Source organism: Somniosus microcephalus, chromosome 4 (genome assembly GCF_052327205.1).
Source record: "Somniosus microcephalus isolate GS21.2 chromosome 4, FLI_Smic_1.0, whole genome shotgun sequence".
Taxonomy (NCBI): Eukaryota; Metazoa; Chordata; class Chondrichthyes; order Squaliformes; family Somniosidae; genus Somniosus; species Somniosus microcephalus.
In genome coordinates, this window is record NC_140990.1 from 248,643,783 (window position 1) to 248,669,305 (window position 25,523).

Sequence of the window (25,523 nt, forward strand, 5' to 3'; positions counted from 1 at the left end):
TCTTATAGAAGTATGCAAGATTGTAAATTGTTTTAAAAAGATAAAGGTGGAAAACTTCTTTAAATTAAATTGACAGTAGAGCAAGGTGGTCACAGGTTTAAGCTAATAAAATGCAAATTTAGGACTGATTTCAGGAAGGTCCCACACCGTGATCAACACATGGTCCAATAGAGTGGTGGAAGGGAATACTCTAGAATCATTTGAGTCATTTTGATGACCTGACTAGACCCCCTCTTCTATATATTGTGATCTTGCAGTTGGCAAATCGGTAGTAGGGGGCATAAATTCAGGATTATCATTATGAATAAAGGGGAAAGTTATAAAAACATTTTGGATGTTATTAGAACACCGGGCTTTACTACAAGTGGCTATTGAGACAGTGGCTATCGCTTCAATGGAAATTGGATAAGTATTTGGAAAGGAAGAATATTGAATGATATAGGGGAAGAGCAGGGAAATAGAGTAGGTAGCTGAAGAGCTAGCGGAGAAACAAATACAATGGTTCAATTTGCTGCCTCCTGTGTTGTAATTCCTGTGATCTGTACCAGTGTTCCCACATAAGTAATTCTTATGGTTCCTCTGACTGATCCCATGATTGCTTAAAAACTGAGTTGCGATTGCCCAAATTCATATGGTTAATTTTCAACTTCGCTGCCTGGGCAATAACCTGGTGATTGTAGAACCTGCCAATTTCATTCCATTGATTTTAATGGATTGAAAATCCGGTAGGTATCTTCAATGGATGGGCAACGCGCCCCGCCAGGTTATCCCTCCCTTCCTCATGCGCTCTCTCTTGCCCTTCTTACTCAACTTTGGTTCTAACTTAGCAGTTTCATTCAGGTCATAGGATGGCTGGTGTTAAAAATTGGATTATTGCATTGGTGTAGCACAAAGTGCTTTTTTGAGGTTAGGGTTAAAGTATATTACTGGGCCAATGATGACGTTATTGTGCTTCTAATCAGTGCTAAAACTCCCATGGGAATGCTCATTGCTGACATTGAGGGCAGAAAATAGAAAAGCATTACATTCTTCAGCACTCGCATCCCTCAGCTTAAGTGCAAAATAAAGCTAAACTCTTCTCGCATCTCTACAGATACTCACTGCAGCTGCAGGCTTATGTTACGCTTCGATTCCACTAGTACTGTAGTATGTTTTCTATGAATACAACCTATTCAGAATTGTCTAAAAATGTCTTGTAAAATTGCAGACTCTCAAACTTGTCCCAATCTCTCTAGGTATTTGAACTAGCTGGTATTGTATGCAGGATATTCTGCATTACAAGACATTAATAGGTATCCATTCACAAACTGTGTTACTTCACTGTATCAAGTAAGTATATTAAAACATCTGCTGCAAAGGTGGTTAACATATTTTTTCTGTGAAATAGGAAATCAACGTTTTTTAATGTTCTAACAAAGAGCCAGGCAGCTGCAGAAAACTTTCCCTTCTGTACTATTGATCCCAATGAAAGCAGAGTGCCAGTTCCAGATGAGCGGTTTACTTTCCTCTGCCAGTACCACAAACCTGCCAGGTATGTTGATTTATTTTACTTGCACATTAAAACTCCTTCGGGAATTTTTATTTTAGTTAGGAAGGGGATTTTAGAAAAGAATGCATTTTTATGTTCAAAAAGTAACTCTCAGATGATCAAGATTTAACAAGTAACTTCTCTGTGGACATCTAATAAATACATTCTGGAACTTTTTAATTATTTGTAATATCTTCAGTAACTTGCATACTGTTTTATTGAATTGCTATTTTCTTTGGATGTGTTTTGAAAATCTCCTATTGTACCTTGTACTCATTTGTAGCCACATTTCAAAAAATTCTAGCAGATTTTCATCAAGCTTGATGTGAGCCCTATCTCATCAACAGTGCTCATTGTGCTTGGGCAACTTTTTGCATGATCATACAGTTTTAATTTAATGCCTTCATAGTATGTAGTGGCTTGTATAAGACTTCACCTACTCTATATCCACCGTCCCATCATTTCTTCATCTGAGCCTTCTGCAGTGTCCCATCATGTTGATTCTCTAATGGCTATTCGCTGATGGCTTTTCTTTCTGATTTTTTGAATAACTTCATAATCATCACAGTCACTACTTTTTATCAGGATTTAAAAAATTTCTCGTATTAATCTATTTTGCAATTTGATAAACCTAACTGGTTATATTTGCACATTGGAGGAGCTCTCAAGCGACAGGATGCCCGGTGAAGGATATGAGAAAATGTCATGTTGGTACAGTAGGAAGCATCTTTCAGTTTAACTAAATGAGGTTTGCCATACTTAGAGGTTACTAGCATGTCTCCTACATGTTAATTTTAGCATTAATTAACAAATATAATTATCCATTTAATAGTGGAATGGAATTTATCAGTGACCTTGGAATATCTCCAAGCATCCCATAGCCAGTGAACTACTTCTGAAATGTTGTTACTGTTGTAACATAGAGACATATGACAGCCAATCTGTTCACAGCAAGGTCCCACAAACCGCAATGAAATAAATGACCAGATAATCTGTTTTTAGCATATTGAAGACATTTTGTTTCATTGTAGTTCTGTAGGCGATTTGATTCTTTAGTCAAATAAGTACATTGGCCTTTCTAATGCAGTGTTATCCAGTACATTAGCCACTAACCACATGGTGAATTGGGAATACAGATGTGGCGAATTACATTGATGATTAGTAAATTTTAAAAAATGAGTAATAGACACTACAGTTCCACATATGATCTCAATATTCGTATCACACGGCGTATGAATTTTGTTCTCAGATTTTGGGATATTGATGCTAGGGAATAGAATACTTTCCAGTTCAGGAACACAATGTCAGCATCAGGCACCCTCATATGTGCCTCAGACCTCATAAGAGCACTTGTGTGACTTTTTTTCAATTTTCTGTCGCGGCCATCTTTTGGTCCCTCAAAGATTGGGAATTAGTGCCAAATTAGGCTGGTTTTGTGCTTGGGTTGATGCATACTAAGTACTTGAATGATTTTTCAAATTATAGTCCTGAAGTGAATTTTTAAAGTCTTTAATTTCCTTCTTCCTTTCTGCTTCCTGCTGTCAATTTTCTCTCCATTCCTCCCTATTCCTGAGGGGTCTTGGCTCTTCACAAGATACTGTTTCATGGGCATTGACCATTATTTTGGTACATTTTTCAGATATAAGCCTAGACATTGGAGTGTCAGCAGGCTTTATGATTTTTGGCTCATCTTTTTTTAAATTATTTGTTTGAGATGTGGCGTCGCTGGCAAGGCCAGCATTAATTGCCCTTGAGAAGTTGGTGGTGAGCCGCCTTCTTGAACCACTGCAGTCCATGTGGTGACTTTACTCCCACAGTGCTGTTAGGTAGGGAGTTCCAGGATTTTGACCCAGCGACGATGCAGGATCAGCGATATACTTCTAAGTCAGGATGGTGTGTGACTTGGAGGTGGTGGTGTTCCCATGCGCCTGCTGCCCTTGTCCTTCTAGGTGGAAGAGGTCGCGGGTTTGGGAGGTGCTGCCGAAGAAGCCTTGGCGAGTTGCTGCAGTGCATCTTGTAGATGGTGCACACTGCAGCCACGGTACGCCGGTGGTGGAGGGAGTGAATGTTTAAGGTGGTGGGTGGGGTGCCAATCAAATGGGCTGCTTTGTCCTGGATGGTGTCGAGCTTCTTGAGTGTTGTTGGAGCTGCACTCATCCAGGCAAGTGGAGAGTATTCCATTACACTCCTTACTTGTGCCTTGTAGATGGTGGAAAGGCTTTGGGGAGTCCGGAAGACGGACATTTGCTGCAGAATACCCAGCCTCTGACCTGCTCTTGTTGCCGCAGTATTTATGTGGCTGGTCCAGTTAAGTTTCTGGTCAATGGTGTCCCCCAGGATGTTGATGGTGGGGGATTCGGCAATGGTAATGCCGTTGAATGTCAAGGGAAGGTGGTTAGATTCTCGCTTGTTGGAGATAGTCATTGCCCAACACTTCTGTGGTGCGAATGTTACCTGCCACTTATCAGCCCAAACCTGAACGTTGTCCAGGTCTTGTTACATGCGGACATGGACTGCTTCATTATCTGCGGAGTTGTGAATGGCGCTGAACACTGTGCAGTCATCAGCGAACATCCCCATTTCTGACCTTTATGTTAGAGGGAAGGTCATTAATGAAGCAGCTGAAGATAGTTGGGCCTAGGACACTGCCCTGAGGAACTCCTGCAGCAATGTCCTGGGGCTGTGATGATTGACCTTCAACCACCACACCATCTTCCTTTGTGCTAGGTCTGACTCCAGCCAGTGGAGAGTTTCCCCCCCCCAATTCCCATTGACTTCAGTTTTACTAGGGCTCCTTGATGCCACACTCGGTCAAATGCTGCCTTGATGTCAAGGGCAGTCACTCTCTCTTCACCTCTGGAATTTGGCTCCTTTGTCCATGTTTGGACCAAGGCTGTAATGAGGTCGGGAGCCGAGTGGTCTTGGCGGAACCCAAACTGGGCATCAGTGAGCAGGTTATTGGTGAGTAAGTGTCGCTTGATGGAAGGTGTCATCGACAGTGCTATCACTTTGCTGATGATTGAGAGTAAACTGATGGGGTGGTAATTGGCCGGATTGGATTTGCCCTGCTTTTTGTGGTCAGGACACACCCGGGCAGTTTTCCACATTGTTGGATAGATGCCAGTGTTGTAGCTGTACTGGAACAGCTTGGCTAGAGACGCAGCTAGTTCTGGAGCACAAGTCTTCAGCACGACAGCCGAGATGTTGTCAGGGCCCATAGCCTTTGCTGTATCCAGTGCGCTCAGCTGTTTCTTGATATCACGTGGAGTGAATCGAATTGGCTGAAGACTGGTCTCTGTGATGGTGGGGACCTCGGGAGTAGGCTGATATGGATCATCCACTCAGCACTTCTGGCTGAAGATGGTTGCAAACGCCTCCTCATCTGCCCATACTCATTACGTGCTTATCACAGAAGGCAATTTTTATAGGCAGGCCCATTCAACGGGTGGTGTGGGGGGTTGGCAAAGGATGGCCATGGATGCCACAAACAGAGTTGCAAAAGAGAGGAGCTCAATTGAGGAGCTGCCAGCCCAGGAGCCATCCTGAATAGGGGGCAAAGTGAAAGCTCCTTTCCTCAAGAGTCCACCAGCTAAGAAGGGGGTGTCTGTTAGAAAAGGGACCAGACGGTTTGATCCGGTAATTAATCATTTAAGAGCCCTGTGGTTCATTGTCACCAGCATTTAGCAGTTCCTGTGTAGGCATGATCTGGAATAGATATGAGCTGTTGTGGTTCAAATGGTATATTCAAGATACTCCATTGTGTTCTTGAAACTAGCGTGATTGACAGCTTTGTGCTCAGAGGTCTATTAGGCTGTGATAAATATAAGCGGTTGGTCAGTTCTTTAGTTCACTTATTTGTACCACACATCCGAGTGACTGAGATGGAATTACATAGAGCTTGATGTGTCCATGTTACAGATTTCTAAGACGGCTAAAAGAAATATGGAAAAGGGCTAAGAATCTTTAAATACTTATTTTGGTCTCAAAAAAGAGTCTAGAATAGAGTCAAGGACTGTATTATTTTATCTCCTGTCTACTTGTTTGTGTAAATATCATGATCATAATAAACAACTCATTGTTTATTACGCCTCATATATTGTCTATCAACATGGCATTTTTGCTCCTATTCGAATACAGTGTATTCCATATAATTTTGAGTATAATCTATCCCATTTAGCATGGTGGGACGGGAGTTCGTCTTCACAAGGACTGTGTGGTGGTCACTGCTACCTTTGCTGTCATGGACAGATGCATCTGCGACAAGTAGATTGGTGAGGATGAGGTCAAGTAGGTTTTTCCCTCGTGTTGGTTCTCTCACCACCTGCCGCAGGCCCAGTCTGGCAGCTATGTCCTTCAGGACTCGGCTAGCTCGGTCAGTAGTGGTCAGAAGTCCGCCACCCAGAGTACATTCTGTGCCCTTGCTACCCTTAGTGCTTCTTCCAAGTGGTGTTCAACATGGAGGAGTACTGATTCATCAGCTGAGGGAGGGCGGTAGGTGGTAATCAGCAAGAGGTTTCCTTGTCCATGTGTGACCTGAAGCCATGACACTTCATGGGGTCCAGAGTCAATGTTGAGGACTCCCAGGGCCACTCCCTCCCTCCCGTATACCACTGTGCCGCCACCTCTGGTGAGCCTGTCCTGCCGGTGGGACAGGACGTACCCAGGGATGGTGATGGAGGAGTTTGGGACATTGGCTGAAAGGTATGATTCTGTGAGTATGACTATGTCAGGCTGTTGCTTGACTAGTCTGTGGGACAGCTCTCCCAATTTTGGCACAAGTCCCCAGATGTTAGTGAGGAGGACTTTGCAGGGTCGACTGGGCTGGGTGTGTTTGTTGTGTCCGAAGCCGGTGCCGAGGTCGATGCTAGGTGGTCCATCTGGTTTTGTTATTGGCCTGTATTTTCCGATCACAGGCCTCCCGCGGGCGGAGGCCTGCGATCTGGAAAAATCTATGCCCTTATCTGAGGGCTCCGGGGAAGCACACGCTTCCGCTCCTGGGCCTCTCCAAACTCCAAATGCGCAGGGCCCACGTATCCCAGAGGCGCAGGTAGTTCGCAACATCCCTGGGATCACGTGGGCCATGGGGAGCCAATCAGAAGGGAATCTCCCTTCATACACTTGACAGGAAGACCTGTCAAATATATGAATGGAGATCACCCCAAAAACATAGTAAAACTTTAAATTAAAAAAAAAAAAAAATCACATTTAAAATGACTTGAAATTTACAAAAAATTTAATTTTGTGAAAAAAAAAATTTGTTTTTTTACGGGGCTAAAAATAAACTTACCTTTTTTAAAGTATTTTTAAATGAGAATTTAAAAAAAAAAAACTTTTTTCAACTCTTATCCTGGTAAAAGCAGGCCTAAGAATTGTAAGGGTCTTCGGCGGGCGGAGGGTCTCCAAAAAGCGGAACTATCCGCCCGTAGAGGCCCTTCTCTAGGGCAGCCGGAGGATCCCTTAACCTATTCTTCCATATAAACTCTCCTACCCATATTTACGGCCACCCCCTCGACCATGTCATCTCATGTGGCCCCTCTAATCCTATTGTCTGAATCACAGACAAGGCCATCTCTGTTTGCTTCCATGTACTCTGCAAGACACGTTCCCCTTCCTACTACTTCTGTGTCTGTTCTTGGAAAGAAAAGCTCTTCCTCAAGTCACTTGCAACTGAACTTGTGGCCCTCCATGATCCCTCTGCAGCAGTCTACCTACTCAATCACTCAAATTCAAATTCAAATCGCTTTATTGGCATGATAAGGTACATCTTATGTTGCCAAAGCATCAAAATACATTTATGGTTGAACACATAAACGCAGTTCTATTCATAGTGTATAAACAGGTATATCCCTGAGTGTATAAATATACATTCGCATTGTTTATATATACTCTTTTCTTAGTTTACTGGTTGTCCCTCTGTTCATGGCAAGCTGTAACATAGTGTGCCGCCAGTGTTACACAGCTTCTCTCCTCCCCCGTAGGAATGGGAGTTTTTGGTTGTCATTCAGATTTCTGAATTCAGGGCATATTTGTGAGAATTTTTGGTAGAAATTCTCCCTGATGCCCTGATATTTTCCACAGGCTGTGAGGAAGTGCATCTCTGTCTCCACTACTCCCTGACTGCAGTGAGAGCATATCCTGTCTTCTCTTGGCAGCCTGGTCTGCCTGTGTCTGCCTTTTTCGATCGCTAGGCTATGTTCGCTAAGTCTGTACCTTGTCAAGGTTCTTCTCAGTTTGTTATCCTTTACCATGGTCAGGTAATCCGCTATGTTGTATTGTCTGTTTAGGGCCAAGTAGCAATTGAGTTTGCTTTGGGTTTTTGTTGTTTCTGCCCAATATGTCAGATATTTTTCCTTTTGCTTAGTGACGATTGTGTTGGGTCGAATTCTTTGTGTTACCCTGTCACTTGCCTTTGCCTTTGATGCTCTTGTTTGCTTCTCTTTCCACGCCCCCCCCCCGCCAAAACCGGTATGGGCCCCATTTTCACTCTAGTCCGGGGGAGTATACTTGAATGTATATAGCACGCAACTGGTGTAGCCATTCGTGGCCAGATCTGCCTGGACCATCTTTAGCAGTATCGGGCCTTGCTCATGACTCTAGGACCACCCTGGAATGCAATGATAACCTCTTGTCTTTTCTCCACTACCAACTATCTCCTTAAACCCTTTCCCCTCCACCCTCACCTGCAACTAGTGTGAGGAGCTTGTGGACTTCCTTGTCACTAAGCTGGCTGACATTGTTAATAGTTCCCTCTCCTCTGGTATTGTCTCCTTCCCTTTCAAAACTGCTGTTGTCAACCCCTCCTGAAAAAAACACACCAATGGCCCCTCTGTCCTTGCAAACGACTGCCTCATTTCCGACCTCGGTTTCCTCTCAAGTCCTCAAAAGGTATTGTCGCCTCCCAAATGCATGCTCATCTTTCCTGCAACTCCATGCTTGGAAACTCCAACTCCTCAATCAGGTTTTCGCCCCTGTCACAGCACTGAAACAGCCCTAATCAAAGTCACAAATTACATCCTCTATGACTGTGACCATGGTACATTAGCCATCCTCGTCCTTCTCGACCTCACTAGAGCCTTTGACATGGTTGACCACACCATCCTCTTCCAACGCCTCATCTCCGTTGTCAAGCTGAGTGGGACTGCCCTCACTTGGTTCCACTCTTGCCTATCCAGTCATAGCCAGAGAATCTCCACCAATGACTTCTCTTTATCCCTGCACCGTTACTTCTGGAGTCTCCCAAGGATTAATCCTTGACATTTTCCTATTACTCATCTATATGCTGCCCTCCGGCGACATCATTCGAAGCCATGATGTCCGGTTCCACTTGCATGCTGATGACACCCAACTCTACCTCTCCACATCCTCTCTCGACCTCTTCACTGCCTCTTGTGTTGTCAGTCTGCGTGTCAAACAACCAGTCCTGGATGGGCCGCAATTTCTTTCAGTTGAACATTGGGAAGATTGAAGTTATTGTCTTTGGCCCCTGCCACAAACTCTGCTCCCTTGCCACTGATTCCATCCCCCTCTCAGACTGAACTAGACTGTTTGCAATCTCTGTGTCCCAATTGACCCTGAGCTGAGCTTCCAAACCCATATCTTCTCTTTCACAAAGACTGTCTACTTTCACCTCTAACATTGGCCATCTCCGCTCCTGCCTCAGCCCATTTACTGCTGAAACCCGTATCCATGCTTTTTTCACCTCCTGACTCAACTATTGTGATGCTCTTCTAGCCAGCTTCTTATCCTCAACCCTGCATAAACAAGCTAATCCAAAACTCTGCTGCCTGTATCCTAACCCGCACCAAGTACTGCTCACCCATTACCCCTGTGCTCGCTGACATACATTGGCTCTTGATTGACCAAAGCCTCCATTTAAAAGTTTAAAGAACAGGACCTCAAAAATGGTAATCTCTGAAATACTTCCAGTGATTACAGAAACAGGAAGATAGTGGAGGTAAATGCGTGACTGGAGAAGTGGTGCAGGAGGGAGGGCTTCAGATTCCTGGGGCATTGGGACCAGTTCTGGGGCAGGCAGGATCTATACAAGCTGGACGGGTTGCACCTGAACAGGGCTTGGACCAATGTCCTTGCGGGGAGCTTAACTAGTGCTGTGGGGGAAGGTTTAAAATAATTTGGTGGGGGGGCAACCAGGACGTAGAAGCAGAGAGGAGAGACAAGGTGCATAGAAAACTAGGAGAGACAAACGGCAATATAATAAAGAATAGTGTAGAAAGAGCAGGAATTAGATGGAGGATAAAAGCAAAGTTGACTAGCATGGTGTTGGAAGGTATCTGTGTGTTAATGCGAGGTGTGTTACAAATAAGTTTGATAAGCACAAGTTGCCACATAGTTATGATCAATGTTTCCCCTAAGGTGCGCGGCTGCGCATCAATTGGGAAGTCCCGCGCACACAAAAATTAGAGGGAACATTGGTTATGATATAGTGGCTATAAACTGAGACCTGGCTTAAACATGGGCAGGAATGGGAACTAAACATTTCTGGCTACAATGTATTCAGGAGGGATAGGGAAGGAAAGAAGAATGGGAGGGGGGAGCGGTGGTGGCAGTATTGATCAAGGATAATAGATTTCTACAGAGGGATGATATACCAGAGGATTCAGAGACTGAATCTATTCGGTTCCAGTTAAGGAACAGAAAATGAGCTGTTACGTTGCCGGGTGTTTACTATAGACCTCCAAATGGTGAGAAGGAGATGGAGGCAAATTTCAGAGAAATGTAAAAATAATAGAGCAGTAATAGGGGACTTCAATTGCCCTAATATAAATTTGGGGGGGGGGGGGTGGAATACAGTGTAAAAGGCAAGGAGGGTGAAGAATTCCTAAAATGTGTACAGGAGAACTCTCTCAATCAGTATGTTTCTAGCCTAATGAGGGTAGCAGTGCTGGATCTAGTTCTAAGGAATGAAGTAGGGCAACTGGAGTGTGTTTTAGTGGGAGAACATCTGGGTAATAATGATCATAATAACCCATAATGAGTATTTACTGTCTGCAAATTTCATGCGAGTTTGTGATTTTCACATGCTAGATATTTTCCTGAAGCAGTGATGTTTTGTGTGACTCATGAGTTTTGTTTTGAAACCTGAGGCTGACACAATCTCTGTTCTTTTTGACTGTTGCAGTGCAGTGCTGTTGTGTTGTCACAAAGTTCCAGGACCACATTTGAGACCAATGTATTTGCATCCTATGGTCCTGCCTCCTAGCCACGGTGCAGTCATTACAAAGTTACTTTGATGGATCAGTGAATTATTTGATTCTCCTTCCAACCCTTATTTTGCACTGCTTGCCACTTCCTCTAGCTCATGGCCAGCTGAGGAAGGGCAGGGTGGCCTGGGTCAAGGAACTCTCTGCAATCTCGCCCTAGTGTAAGCAGCTGATAGGAACTTCTTTACGCAGAGTGTGGTGAGAATGTGGAACTTGCTACCACATGGGAGTCATTGAGGCAAATAGCATGGATGCATTTAAGGGAAAGCTAGATGAGGGAGAAAGGTATAGAAGGATATGTTGATAGGATGTGATGAAGTAAGGTGGGAGGAGGCTCGTGTGGAGCATAAACACTGGCATAGACCTTTTGGGCTGAATGACCTGTTTCTGTGCTGTAAAATTTTATATTGTAATCTAATTAGGTTTAAAGTAGTTCTGGAAAGGGACAAAGAAAAATCAAAAGTAAAAAGACAATTTCAGTGATTTGAGAAGGGATCTCGCAAAGGTGGACTGGAAACAAAGCCTGGCCAAGAAAACAGTAAATGAACAATGGCAGGTCTTCAAGGCGGAGATAGTTTGTGTTCAAACCTAGCATATTCCCATAAGGAGGAAAGGTGGGGCATCCAAAACTAGAGCTTCTGGAATGCAAAGGAAATGGAGGTTAAAATAAAACGGAAAATGGTTTATGACAAATGTCAGGTACAGAATACAGTATAAAACCAGGCAGAACACAGAGTGCAGGGGGAAATTGAAAAAGGATATAAGCAGGGCAAAGAGAGCATGAGAGAAGATTAGCGGGCAACATAAAAGGGATCCCAAAAATCTTTTATAAATGTATAAAAAGTAAAAGGATAATTAAAGCAGTGGTTCTCAAACTTTTTTGGTTGAAGAAACCCTTTTCAAATGGATAACTAATCACCGAGCCCCCCACCTAAATTATAATACTATAAACTCCTTGCACATTTACATTTCTGAATGTAAAGTTCATCTGTGTCCTGTTAAAGGGACTTGCATTACATTTTGCCAGGGATGTTTGATTATTGTGAACATTGATGTGATTGGTGAAAACCATCTGGTGCAGCCTAAAAAGTTGAGCACTACCCTCATTGCCCTCCACTTTCCTGTCCCCTCGCTCCACCATCCATCTATCGGTCTCCTCCCCTCCCCTGCCCCCTTTATCTCTGTCCCTTTTCTTTCTCCCTCTGGTCTTGCTCTCCAACCCCTCTGGTTTCTCTCTTCTGCCCCCTCCTTCCATTCTCTCTCCCTCCTATCTCTCCATCAATTGCTCTCCACTGTGTCTGTCCTTTCCCCCACTACCGCTCAGTTTCTTCCTCTCATCTTTGTCTCCCCCTCCTTCCTCTTTTCTCTGTATCTCTCTATCTCTTGCCCTCAGTGTCTACTCTCTCTCGCTCCTCTCCCCTGACTGCGTCAATCTCTTCCTTTTGTGTCTCCATCCCCTTTTCTCCCCCCTCCCACTCCTCTCTAGTCTTGATCTTTTTCACCCTCCCCTGTGTCTCTGTCTCGCTCGCTCTCCCGCGCGCTCCCTCGCTCGCTCGCGCCCTCTGTCCCGCGCTCGCGCCCTCTCTCTCTGTCCCTCTCGCTCTCTCCCTTGCCCCCCCCCCCGGCGCTCTTGGCTCGCTCTCGCTCTCTCCCTCAAACTTTCTCATTCCTCTCTTTGTACCCCCATCTCCCTGTCACTTTCCACCATCTCTCCTTTTCCCCCACCCAAGTCTTGCCCTCACCTTCAACAGATCACACTCGCTGACTCTGCCGAACTGCTCGAACAACGGCCAGACCTCGTCCTGCCGCACCTCCTAGTGCAGCTTCCCACGAAGAGCTTCACCATCCTCACCGTGCGGGCGGGTGATCCGTACCGTCACAACGCAGCTCAGCCCGGGGAAGGGAGAAACGCAGAGCCGAGGCCCGACTCCAAATGTCCCCATTCACAAAATGGTGGCCGCGGCACCGCCTTCCTTCCTCTTCCATTGGCTTCTCCCCATCACTTCGCTTTATGATTGGTTCCCTCTGCTGTCAATTAACTGCCAGACCTGTGAGTGGCTGTCAATCACAAAATCTGGCAACTGATTGACTGTCTGTCTAGCATCTGCTGGCCCCTAGTCTTTTTCCCTCCCTACTTCTCCTCCTACTCTTCCTGCAGGAGAGAGCCACTGCTGCCGTTGCCATGGTAACCATTCACTGCCCTGTTCAGCAGCACCCAGCTGCTCCGCACCCTCTGGTTCTCCATCATCAATCTGGGTTTTTTCTCACGGACCCCCGGGAAAGTCTCTATGGACCCCAGTTTGAGAACCACTGAGTTAAAGGAATGGTGGGGCAGATTAGGGACAAGAAATCTTCTTGTGGAGGCAGAGGGTGTGGTAAACCACTATTATACCTGTCTGTATGTGTATTCCACTAGGTACAGGTCTGGACATGCCTCGGCTGACTCCTCCCACTATTCCAGGTATATAAGTGACTACCTCCCAGTCCCTTAGTATTCTGGACGGGTCGACCACTCGAGACTAGACCTTCATTCTTTAGTTAATAAAAGCCTGGTTGTTACTCGCTTAACCTCAGTCTTTTGAGTAATTGATGGCGCATCAGAGGGCAAATCTGAGTTACTGAATGAGCACTTTGCATGTCTTCACAAAAGAAGTGGATGAAGTTAATGTTGTAGTAGAAGAGGAGGGAGTAGAGATATTGGATAGGATAAAAATAGATAGAAAGAAGGTGCTAAATAGGTTGGCATCACTCAAAGTTGACCTGGTCCAGATGGAATGCATCCTATGTTGCTAAGGGAAGCAAAGGTGGAGATAGCAAAAGCTCTGACCACAATCTTTCAATCCTCCTTCGATATAGGAGTGGTGCCAGAGCCCTGGGTGATTGCAAATGTTGCACCCCTACTCAAAAAAAGGTGAAGGGGTAAACTTGGTAACTACAGGCCAGTCAGTCTAATGTCAGTGGTGGGAAAACTACTAGAGACCATTGTCGAGGACAAAATTAATTCTCACTTGGAGAAGCATGGGTTAATAAGGGATAGCCAGCACAGTCTGACTAACCTGATATGTATATATTTTTTATTTATTTATATTAAAATTTCACATTCGTATAGTACTGACAGTGTTGTTATTTCCTGGAGATCGCTGACTTGGATGAACTACTGTAATTAAATATAACTACTTGCACTTTTAGATGGCACCAAGGTGCTTCACAAAGAAGAAATGATACCGGTTTGGTAATGTAGATTATAGCTGTAGGTATCCTGGAGATATTCTAATGGCAATCAAAGCTTTGGGGGATGGAAGAGAATTTCTTTTTAAACCGTTTGATACAGCATGTGGCTGCTGAGCTGGCAGAGGCTTTAGGATACATGTAGTCCCCTCTGTAATGTCATTGGAGTGGCTTTGGAGAAAACTGAAGATGTGAAATAATATTCATGTGAGTCGAAATGTCAAATTAAAGGTTTAAAGCTAGGTACCAGTTACTGTTTACTTGACGGGGGTGGGGGGGGGGGGGGGGTGGGGAAGAAGTATTTTGAACTGGAAGTACTCCCAGACTTTAATATTGCTTTAAGAAATATCGGCCTTGTTATTGTATGTTGAATGTTAAACATTCCTAATGCTGAGCATTGTCAATTCGGGTTGTACATTTCTATAAAAGTGTTGATTTTAATATTAAATTACATCTGTCAATTAAGCTAAAGAGAAGACAGTTTGAAATAGATTTGTTTCTCTTCCGTGTAACTGGGCTCTCTACCCTTGCCCCCTTTAGTGCCTAAACTGTATTTCTAGTATTCATAATTGAAAATCTGTACTTTTTCAGCATTTTGTAAGATTTGTTGCATGAGGTTTCTAAAGCTTCTAATATTACAGTAAAGAATAAAACATCTGCATTATTTAGTGCCTTTAGTGGAAAAGAATCACATAATGGGTATCATATTAACTAAACCATTATTTACAAATTACAGTAAAATAGACTAATTCTCAATACATAATTATGAAAAATTAAGTCCTGATATTGTCATAATTGTACACAGAAATTACTAATTGCTCCGCTGGTGGCTGATTAGGATCACTAATTGTAAAGTGAGTTAGCATGCAGTCCTGATTGACCTGAGAATATATGATCTTCATACTGCATTCGTCACATACTGAAGGAGTATAGCCTAGCTTGGTGGGCTTTGGGCATGCACATGAAAGTGTTGTCATGACATTCCAGCTCGGGAGGTGCCACATGTGGCCTCCTGCGTTTGTCATTGTACCAGAACCTGCCTCCATTTCACCTAGCTAACAGTTCTTTGCTACTCATATTGGGCCCTTTGTTGACAAAAGTTTGGCATAAGGTCTCCAGCCCTTTACAGGAGTAAGTTGCATTAGACAGGCAGAGTATTAAATGTTTTAAAAACAGAAAATGCTGGAGAAACTCAGCAGGTAAGGCAGCATCTGTGTAGAGAGAATCAGAGTTAATGTTTCAGGTCAATGACCTTTCGTCAGAACTAGAAAAAAGCCGGAAATGGAACAGATTTTTAAGCAAGTGAAGAGGCTGGGAAAGGGGGGAGGGGATGAAAGAAATGTTTTGTTGATCAGTCTTGCCTGTCCAGGTTTTCTGTGTTATGATTTTAAGTTTCCCAGAAGCACTGTTCAGTATCAAGTGACGAACCTCCAGAAAATATCATACTAAACTAGCCTTTTCAGAACAAGCATTGAAAAAGAAAACCTATGCTCTTTAGCCATCATGTTACACCAATAACCCATCCTGTACTCCCTAGACATCTATATAGAGATCAAATACAGCAGGGATGGGCTGAATGGCCTCCTTCTGTGCTGTAAATTTCTATGACTCTAAATTTGATATTTAAGGCTAAGGCATAAATTGGAATGTTATGCTCTGTACAGAACATGAGCCCTAGATGAGGGCTGTGGTTTTACATTAAGACCTTCTGCATTGACCCATGCAACATTTTGCGTGCATCAAAAACAAACTAAAGAATTTGCATTTTTATAGCATCTTTCATGGCCTCAGGATATACTAAAGTGCTTTACAGCCAATGAAGTACTTTTGAAGCACTATTACCATGTGAGGAAACATTGCAGTGAATTTGTGCACAGCAAGGTCCCACAAACTGCAATAGGATAAATGACCAGATGATGGGGAATTCATCAGATGAACTTCAAAGCGTCCACCTGAGTCCCCAATGGAAAGATGGACTTGACGTGCCAATTTACAAACAACAACTTGCATTTATATAGCGCCTTTAACGTTGTAAAAATATTCCAGGGTGCTTCACAGGAGTGTTATCAGATGCTTGATGGCACTAGGCCTTTTTGGGCTAGATTTTTCACCAAAGGACCACACAGTTCCAGGTATCTTATGACTCCCTTGCTTTTATGTAAGCTCCAGAAGCACTGCAGGTGATCTTCCAATGGCTTTGAATCGCTTCAGGTTTTGCATCAGTGACTTGCTAGATATGCCCTCCTTGAAATGTTAATAGACCCTAGTAATGGCCCATCTACTGGAAATAATATATAGGTGTTTTGTGAAGTATCACCATAAATACACGGTTCTTCGAGACAATTGGAGATTTACATTCTTAATTTCACAAGGGCAACACAAGATGGAGCCACATGCAGCATAGTATTGCAATAACAAGTCAGCTTGACTTTGCGATAACACTCTCGCCTCTGAATCAGTAGGTTGTGGTTTTAAGTTCTACTTTAAGGACTTGAGCACATTATCTAGGCTGACACTATGCTGCATTGTTGAAGGTGCCGTCTTTTGGATGAGATGCTAAAACGAGGTCCCATCTGCCCATTCAGCTGGCGCTATTTGAACAAGAGCAGGGGAATTCCTCTGGTCTTCTGGTAATGTTTATCCCTCAACCAACACAACACTGGTAACGTTTATCCCTCCACATAGACTAACTGGTCACTTATCTCATTGCTGTTTATGGAACCGCTGTGCAGAAATTGACTGTCATATTTGCCGACAATATAACAGTAAGTCAAATGTATTTAATTATCTTACTCTTGCCCTCCCTTCTCTCTCTCCCTTCCCCTCCCTTTTCTCTTGCTCTCTTTCTCTTTCTGCCCCCCACCACCCCCACTGAGCTATTATGAGTTCTGTGACTTTTAAAATGTATTCTCAGTGTACCTAAAATTTATGTTTTGGGTTTATTATAACATTTTTGAATTGAGTCTGATGGTTCCTATGAGGAGTACAACCACAGTCAAGTCCACGGCACCACGGGTGGCTCAGCTGTACAGGGAGGGGGAGGAGCAACATCGGGAAAGCAATTGTGATGGGGGAATTCAATAGTTCATAGGTGGCATAGTGGTTAGCACTGTTGCCTCACAGCGCCAGGGACCCGGGTTCAAATCTGGCCTCGGGTGACTGTCTGTGTGGAGTTTGCACATTCTCCCCGTGTTTGCGTGGGTTTCCTCCGGGTGCTCTGGTTTCCTCCCACAGTCCAAAGATGTGCAGGTTAGGTTGATTGGCTATGATAAATTGACCGTTAGTGTTAGGGGGATTAAATACGTGGGGTTACGGGGATAGGGTGGGATATGTGTTGGTGTAGGGGTTACAGGGATCGGGTGGGATATGTGTCGGTGCAGGCTCGATGGGCCGAAATGGCCTCTATCTGCACTGTGGGGTTTCTGTGATTCTGTGAAATCAAATCAAATCAACTTTTATTGTCATTGTTAGTGCACAAGTGCAGTACAACGAAATGTAGGCTTGCGGCTCCCGAGAGTGTACATTTGGATTAAGACATTTAAACATTCAACATACATTTGGCTTGTAGTATATTAACATAAACATACCCATAATAAAGTGCATTGGCAGATGTGCAGACTTTAGAGTTTATTTGTGGAGTTCAGTAGGATGACAGCCCTGGGAAAGAAGCTGTTCCTAAATCTGGTCGTACGGGTGCGAATGCATCTGTAGCGTCTCCCAGATGGCAGGAGGGCAAACAGACTGTGGCTGGGGTGGGTAGGGTCTTTGATGATGGACCGTGACCTCCGTAAACAGCGTTTCTGGTATATGTGCTCTATGGTCGGTAGCCGGGTGCCGGTAATGCGTTGGGCAGTTTTGACTACCCGCTGCAGGGCTTTCCGGTCATAGTAGCTACAGCTGCCATACCATACTGTGATACAGTTTGTCAGGATGCCCTCTATAGTGCAGCGGTAAAAGTTGGAGAGGATCGGGGTGACAGGTTACATCCCTTCAGCCTCCTTAGGAAATATAGGCGCTGCTGGGCCGCCTTCACCAGAGAGGAGGTGTTGAGGGACCAGGAGAGGTCTTCCGTGATGTGGACTCCGAGGAACTTAAAGCTGTCCACCCTTTCCACCACAGCTCCATTGATGTGGATGGGGGTGTGACTTCCGCCTTTGGACTTCCTGAAGTCCACAATGATTTCTTTGGTTTTCTTGATGTTAAGGGCCAGGTTGTTATCGGCGCACGACTTCACGAGATGCTGGACCTCCTCCCTGTAGGCTGACTCATCGTTGTTGGTGATCTGGCCTACTACTGTGGTGTCATCCGCAAACTTGATGATGGTGTTGGAACCATTAACAGCCACACAGTCGTGGGTGAAGATGGAGTAGAGGAGGGGGCTCAGCACACATCCTTGTGGGACCCCCGTGTTCAGGGTCAGCGGGGGGGGGGGGGGGGGGGGAGGTGTGGTTACCTAATTTGACAGACTGGGGTCTGTTTGTTAGGAAGTCCAGGGTCCAGTTGCAGAGGGAAGTGTTCAGGCCAAGAGTTTCGTGGCCAGCTTGTTGGGGACGATAGTGTTGAATGCTGAGCTGTAGTCTATGAACAGCATTCTGATGTAGGTCTCCTTACCATCTAGGTGATTCAGTGCCGAGTGTAGAGCAGTTGTGATTGCATCCTCCGTTGATCTGTTTGCACGATAGGCAAACTGGTGTTGGTCAAGAGAGGCAGGAACACTGGCTTTGATGTGGGCTAAGACCAGTCTCTCGAAACACTTCATTATGATGGGTGTGAGTGCGACAGGTCGATAGTCGTTCAGGCACGTCACAGCCATTTGTTTTGGCACAGGAATAATGGTAGCGGTCTTGAAGCATGTAGGGACTACTGCCTGGGCCAATGACAGATTGAAGATGGCGGTGAAGACATCAGCCAGCTGATCAGCACATTCCTTGAGTACCCGTCCAGGCATGCTATCCGGTCCAGCAGCCTTTCGTGTGTTCACTCCGCGTAGAACACCCCTTACGTCGGAGGTCGACAGAGTGAGCACCTGGTCTTCCGGGGGTGGCAAGGCTTTGGTAGCCGGCTCCCTGTTGTCCCTGTCGAAGCGAGCGTAGAAGTTGTTAAGCTCCTCCGGAAGGGAGGCATCGCTAACCGGGGGGCTGGTGTTTTTGCCCTTGTAGTCAGTGACGGACTGGATGCCTTGCCACATGCGCCGGGGGTCCGAGTTGTTGCGGAAGTGATCCTCTATCCACAGTGTCTGTTTCCTTTTGGCAGTCCTGATACCCTTTTTTAGGTTGGTCCTAGCTGCACTGTAAGCCGCCGCGTCGCCAGATTTAAATGCTGCGTCGCGTTCTTTCAACAGTGAGCGGACCTCTCCGTTCATCCAGGGTTTCTGGTTGGGGTATGTCCTGATATTTTTATGGGTCGTGACGACCTCGACGCAGCTGTTGATGTAGAATAGCACTGTGGATGCGTATTCCTCGATGTCATTATGGGCAAACATGCCCCAATCAGTGCGTTCGAAGCAATCCTGAAGCTCCGATACTGCCCCCTCTGGCCATACTTTCACTGCTCTCACTGATGTTCTCCCTCTTTTGATGAGCGGTTTGTATGCCGGGGCTAGAAACGGAGAGGTGGTCAGACTTCCCAAGGTGGGGGCAGGGAATGGCCTTATAAGTGTCTACAATGCTCGTGTAGACTTGATCCAGTGTGTTCTCCCCTCTTGTGGGGCAGGAGACATTCTGGTAGAATTTCGGTAGTACAGTTTTTAGGTTTATGTGGCTGAAGTCCCCCGCGACGATAAAAGCTCCGTCTGGGTGTGCAGTTTGTTGTTCGTTGATGGCCCTGTAGAGGTCCTTCAGTGCTAGTTTGGCATTAGCGTGTGGTGGGATGTAGACCGCAGTGATGATAACAGCCGTGAATTCCCGAGGCAGGTAGAAGGGTCTGCACCTTACCATGAGGAATTCCAAATCAGCCGAACAGGATCTATCAATTATGTCAGTGTTAGTGCACCAGGCATTGTTAGTGTAAATGCACAAACCGCCTCCCTTGCTCTTACCGGAGTCTGCAGTTCTGTCGGCGCGGAAGACCGTGCGTCCTTCTAGTTGGATGGTGGTGTCAGGGATGCCGTTGTTCAGCCAGGTCTCCGTGAAGATCATGGTGCAGCATTCCTTTGTCCTTTTTCTGTGTGGAGAGATCCAGTTTGATCTCATCCATTTTGTTCTCCAGTGACCTGACGTTGGCCAGGAAAATACTTGGGAGGGAGGGTTTGTGTGGGGCCCTCTTCATCCTGTTTTGGATACCGGCCCTCTTACCCCGCTTCTGCTTGCGTTGTCTGCGCTGACTTCCGGCTGGGGAAGGACGCCACGCTGGTCCCGGGGGTCGGGCGATGTCGGGAGGCAGATCGATGTCGCCGAGTGTAAGCCTCACGCAGTCGGCCCCGATGTCTAGGAGCGTCTGCCGGCTGTACGGTAGGTCAGCCTTTAATTCCGAATCAGCAGAGTCCAGAAGAGACTCAGAAGGAGGGTGAAAACACTCAGTCTCGGGAGAGACAAAGCCGCTGCGTCCGTGTGCGCCGCCATCGCTTATGAGTTAGGGGAACACAGGTGTTTTTGCGACCAGGATGATATGTTGCCTTCCTGGTGCCAGGGCCCAGGATGTCACTGAGCGGTTGCAGGACATTCTAAAGGGGGAGGGTCGGAGTGGGTGTACAGCCAGTTGTCATGGTCCATCAACGACATAGGTAGAAAAAGGGATGGGGACCTGCAAGCAGATTTTAGAGAGCTAGGAAAGAGATTAATAAGCAGGACCTCAAAGGTCATAATCTCTGGATTGCTCTCTCTGCCATGAGCTAGTGAATATAGAAATAGGAGGATAGAACAGATGAATGCGTGGCTGGAGAGATGGTGCAGGAAGGAGGTCTTTAGATTCCTGGGACATTGGGACTGGTTCTGGGGGAGGTAGGACCTGTACAGGCCCCGGACGGGTTGCATCTCAACAGAGCCGGGACCAATGTCCTCGCGGTGGGGTGGGGTTGCTAATGCTGTTGGGGAGGGTTTAAATGAATTTGGCAGGGGGTTGGGCACCGGGATTTAGCATTAGAAAGGAGAAACAAGGTGCACAAAGGAGACGGATAGCACTAGTGTAAAAAAAAAAAAAAAAATAGTACAGTATTAGGTGGGGTCAGACTAAGAGAGAATACAAGAAGGTCTAAGGTAGGTTTACAGTGCACGTGTGTAAACGCATGAAGTGTGGTAAATAAGGTTGGTGAGCTGCAGATGCAAATAGCCACATGGGAATATGATGTCGTGGCGATAAGAGACCTGGCTCAAAAAAGGGCAGGATTGGGTCCTAAATATTCCTGGATATAAGGCGTTCAGGAAAGAAAGGAGGTGGGGTGGCAGTATTGGTTAAGGAGAATGATGCAGTGCAGGAGAGAGAGGATGTCCTGGAGGGGTCAAGGACAGAATCTATTTGGTTAGAGTTGAGAAACAATAGAGTTGCCATTACACTACTAGGTGTAGTCTATAGGCCACCAACTAGTGAGGAAGATGTAGAGGAGCCAATTTGCAGGGAAATTAGAGAATGCAAGAACTACAGAGTAGTGATGATGGGAGACTTCAGTTATCCTAATATAGACTGCAATAATAATAGTGTAAAAGGCAGAGAGGGGGAAGAATTTCGGAAGTGTGTTCAGAAGAACTTTCTTGATCAGTACGTTTCTGGCCAAACGAGGAACGAGGCATTGATCAATCTGATTCTGGGGCATGAGGTGGGTCAAGTGGAGCAAATGTCAGCAGGGGAGCACTTGGGGAACAGTGATCATAGTATCATAAGGTTTAGATTAGCTATGAAAAAGGACCAGGAGCAATCTAGAGTCAAAATACTCAATTGGAGGAGGGCCAATATCAATGGGTTGAGAACGGATCTGGTCTGGGTAAATTGGAATCAAAGATTGGCAGGCAAAACCGTAATCAAACAATGGGCTGCCTTTAAAGCGGAGATGGTTTGGGTACAGTCGAGCTACATTCCCACGAGGGGGAAAGGGCAGGGCAACCAAAGCCAGAGCTTCCTGGATGACGAAAGAGAGAGAGACAGAATAAGATGAAGCAGAGAAAGGGGGCGTATGACACATGTCAGGTTGAGAATACAGGCTGAATATAGAACGTTCAGAGGGGAAGTGAAAAAGGAAATAAGAGGGGAAAAGAGAGTATGAGAATAGACTGGCAGCTAACATAAAAGGAATCCAAAAATCTTCTATAGGCATATCAATAGTAAAGGGGTAGTAAGGAGGGGTGGGGCCGATTAGGGACCAAAAAGACCTATGCATGGAGGCAGAGGGCATGGCTGAGGCACTAAATGAGTACTTTGCATCTGTCTTTGCCAAGGAAGAAGATGCTACCAAAGTCATAGTGAAAAAGGAGGTAGTTGAGATACTGGATGAGATAAAAATTGATAAAGATGAGGTACTAGAAAGGTTAGCTGTACTTAAAATAGATAAGCCACCAGGACCGGATGGGATGCTGAGGGAAGTAAAGGTGGAAATTGCGGAGGTACTGGCCATAATCTTCCAATCCTTCTTGGATACGGGGGTGGTGCCAGAGGACTGGAGAATTGTAAATGTTACACCCTTGTTCAAAAATGGGTGTAAGGATATACCCAGCAACTGCAGGCCAGTCAGTTTAACCTCGGTGGTGGGGAAGCTTTTAGAAATGATAATCCGGGACAAAATTCAGTCACTTGGACAGTGTGGATTAATTAAGGAAAGCCAGCAAGGATTTGTTAAAGGCAAATTGTGTTTGTTTAACTTGATTGCGTTTTCTGATGAGGGAACAGAGAGGGTTGATGTGGTGTACATGGACTTCCAAAAAGCATTTGATAAAGTGCCAAATAATAGGCTTGCCAGCAAAGTTGAAGCCCATGGAATAAAAGGGGACGGTGGCAGCATGGATACAAAATTGGCTAACTGACAGGAAACAGTGGTGGTGAACAGGTGTTTTTTGGACTGGAGGAAAGGACACAGTGGTGTTCCCCAGAGGTCGGTACTAGGACCACTGCTTTTCTTGATATATATTAATGACTTGGACTTTGGTGTACAGGGCACAATTTCAAAATTTGCAGATGATACAAAACTTGGAAGTACTGTATAGTGAACAGTGAGGAGGATAGTGATAGACTTCAAGAGAACATAGACTGGCTGGTGGAATGGGCGGACACAGAAAAATGCAAAGTGATACATTTTGGCAGGAAGAACGCAGAGAGGCAATATAAACTAAAGAGCACTTTAGGAAGGATGTGAAGGCCTTAGAGAGGGTGCAGAAAAGATTTACAAGAATGATTCCAGGGATGAGGGACTTCAGTTACATGGATAGACTGGAGAAGCTGGGGTTGTTCTCCTCTCAACCTTCTCTGCTCCAAGGAGATTTGATAGGTGTTCAAAATCATGAGGGGTCCAGACAGAGTAGATAGAGAGAGAAACTGTTCCTATTGGCGGAAGGGTTGAGAACCAAAGAACACAGATTTAAGGTGATTGGCAGAAGAACCAAAGGCGACATGAGGAAAAACTTTTTTACGCAGCGTGTGGTTAGGACCTGGAATGCACTGCCTGAAAGTATGGTGAAGGCAGATTCAATTGTGGCTTTCATAAGGGAATTGGATAAGTACCTGAAGGAAAAAAAATTGCAGGGCTACGAGGAAAGGACAGGGAAGTGGGACGAGCTGAAATGCTCTTGGAGAGCTGACATGGGCTTGATGGGCCGAATGGTGGCCTCCTGTGCTGTAACCATTCTATAATTCTATGTATAGCTGGCAGAAAAGCAAATTTAACATTGTTAATTTTTTTTTTACAGTAAAGTACCAGCATTTCTTAATGTGGTTGACATAGCAGGACTTGTGAAGGGTGCCCACGCCGGTCAAGGCCTTGGAAATGCCTTTCTCTCGCACATCAGTGCCTGCGATGCAATCTTTCATCTTACAAGTATGTATGTCTACAAAAGTAATCCACTATCATTTGGTCACAGTATTATATAAATCTATATATTTTTTGGTCATTCTCATTCTCTATGTATAGTTAGTACTTGCTGATTTCAAGTGTTAGCTTGACTCAGTCATAGAACTCTTATCTCAAAGTCAAAAGATGGTGGGTTAAAGCACATCATCTAGGCTGGCACTTCAGTGTAATTCTGAGGGAGTGCTGCATTGTTGGAGTTCCCATTGTTTGGCTAAGATGTTAAACTGTCTGTCTGTTCAGGTGGGCATAAGATGGAGCAGGGAGTTCTCCCAATGCCGTGACCAACATACGTCCCTCAACCAATGCCACCAGAACGGATTAACTGGTTGTTTATCTCGTTGCTGTTGTGGGTCCTTACCTGTGTGCAAGTTGGCTGTTCTATTTGTCTACAAAACCGTGACTATACTTCTAAAGTATTTCATTGAAGTCTTTTTTTTTAATTGAAGCTGTGAGTATGAGAGAAACTGTGCCATCACATACCTGTAACATTTTTGTGTTCTATAAATGTCTGAAAATACATTAAAGAAAATAAAAATTTGAAGCTTTTGAAATTTGACCTTGTTCATAATATCTCGGAGGGGGAGGAAAGCTACTGAGTGGCAAGTGCTAGAAACTAAAGAAGAATATCCCATCTGTACAACTAGTACTGATGCATTTTAGGAAATTATGCACTCTGCACAAGCTCAGGCTACAAAATCTAAATTCAGTGGAGTCACAGCACTCAGCAAAAATATCCAGTCCAATCCCAGACTTGGTAGATGCTGAGGCCTTCAAGTACTTTACTAAATCTATTAAAAGATGCAAAAGACAATTTAGTGGATACATTTAATCATCATATGAAATATGTAATGCTTTGAATCTTTATTTTCTTTAAACCTTCATTTTGGACATTGCCATTTTTTCTTCAGTAACTGAAATTGCTAATGAAAAAAATTCAGAGCATTTTGAATGATTTGTGGTAACTTGGTGGCTAGATTATGCAATTATAGGGAGATGCACTCTGGCTATGAAATAGCTATTATTGTGTGTCACAGTGTGACACCTTTCTAACATTCAAAATATCTATCACAGCAACACTTACAGGAGTAATGGGTACCACAGGTAGTTGATGAGTTTTCAGTGGAATAGATGCCTACATAAAGGATTTAATATTTACGTAGTAAATCTCTTAGGGTGTTGCACATGGCCTAAAAGCTACACTTACCGTTGATTCTCCAAATGAATTTAGAGGGGTTAATTGTAAGGAGGAAGGGGTAGAAGGAGGCATTTGGAAGGAGGATGGGAGGAAAAGGGGAGTGGGGTGAAAGAGGGGAGTTCAGCAGAAAGGTGGAATTCCTTTGTGCAAAGTGGTGAGAATGTAGAACAGCTGTCAAGTGGAGTGGTTGAAGAAAGTAACATTTGTGTCTCACAAATGCCAGGCAATCATCATCTCCCAACAAGAGCATGCCTAATCACCTTCCTATGACATTCAATTGCATTACCATCACTGAATCCCTCACCAACATCCTGAGGGTCACCATTGACCAGAAACTCAACTGTACCAGCCACATAAATGCTG

At 44.8% G+C, this 25,523-nt stretch overlaps 1 protein-coding gene across 7 annotated transcripts in view; it reads left to right on the forward strand.

The window, feature by feature from the left end:
- Positions 1 to 25,523, forward strand: part of LOC147120352 (obg-like ATPase 1) — a 229,376-nt gene that overhangs the window by 14,533 nt on the left and 189,320 nt on the right. For 3 of the 7 annotated variants that reach the window (XM_085986161.1, XM_085986164.1, XM_085986165.1), the window contains exons 3-4: positions 1,388 to 1,531; positions 23,805 to 23,932. The exons of 2 other annotated variants lie outside the window; for them this stretch is intronic. In XM_085986161.1, coding sequence (XP_085842287.1) covers positions 1,388 to 1,531; positions 23,805 to 23,932 — 272 coding nt within the window. Of the gene's footprint in view, positions 1 to 1,387; positions 1,532 to 23,804; positions 23,933 to 24,205; positions 24,453 to 25,523 lie in introns of those variants that run through there. 2 more of the 7 variants (XM_085986162.1, XM_085986163.1) reach the window with 2 other exon arrangements.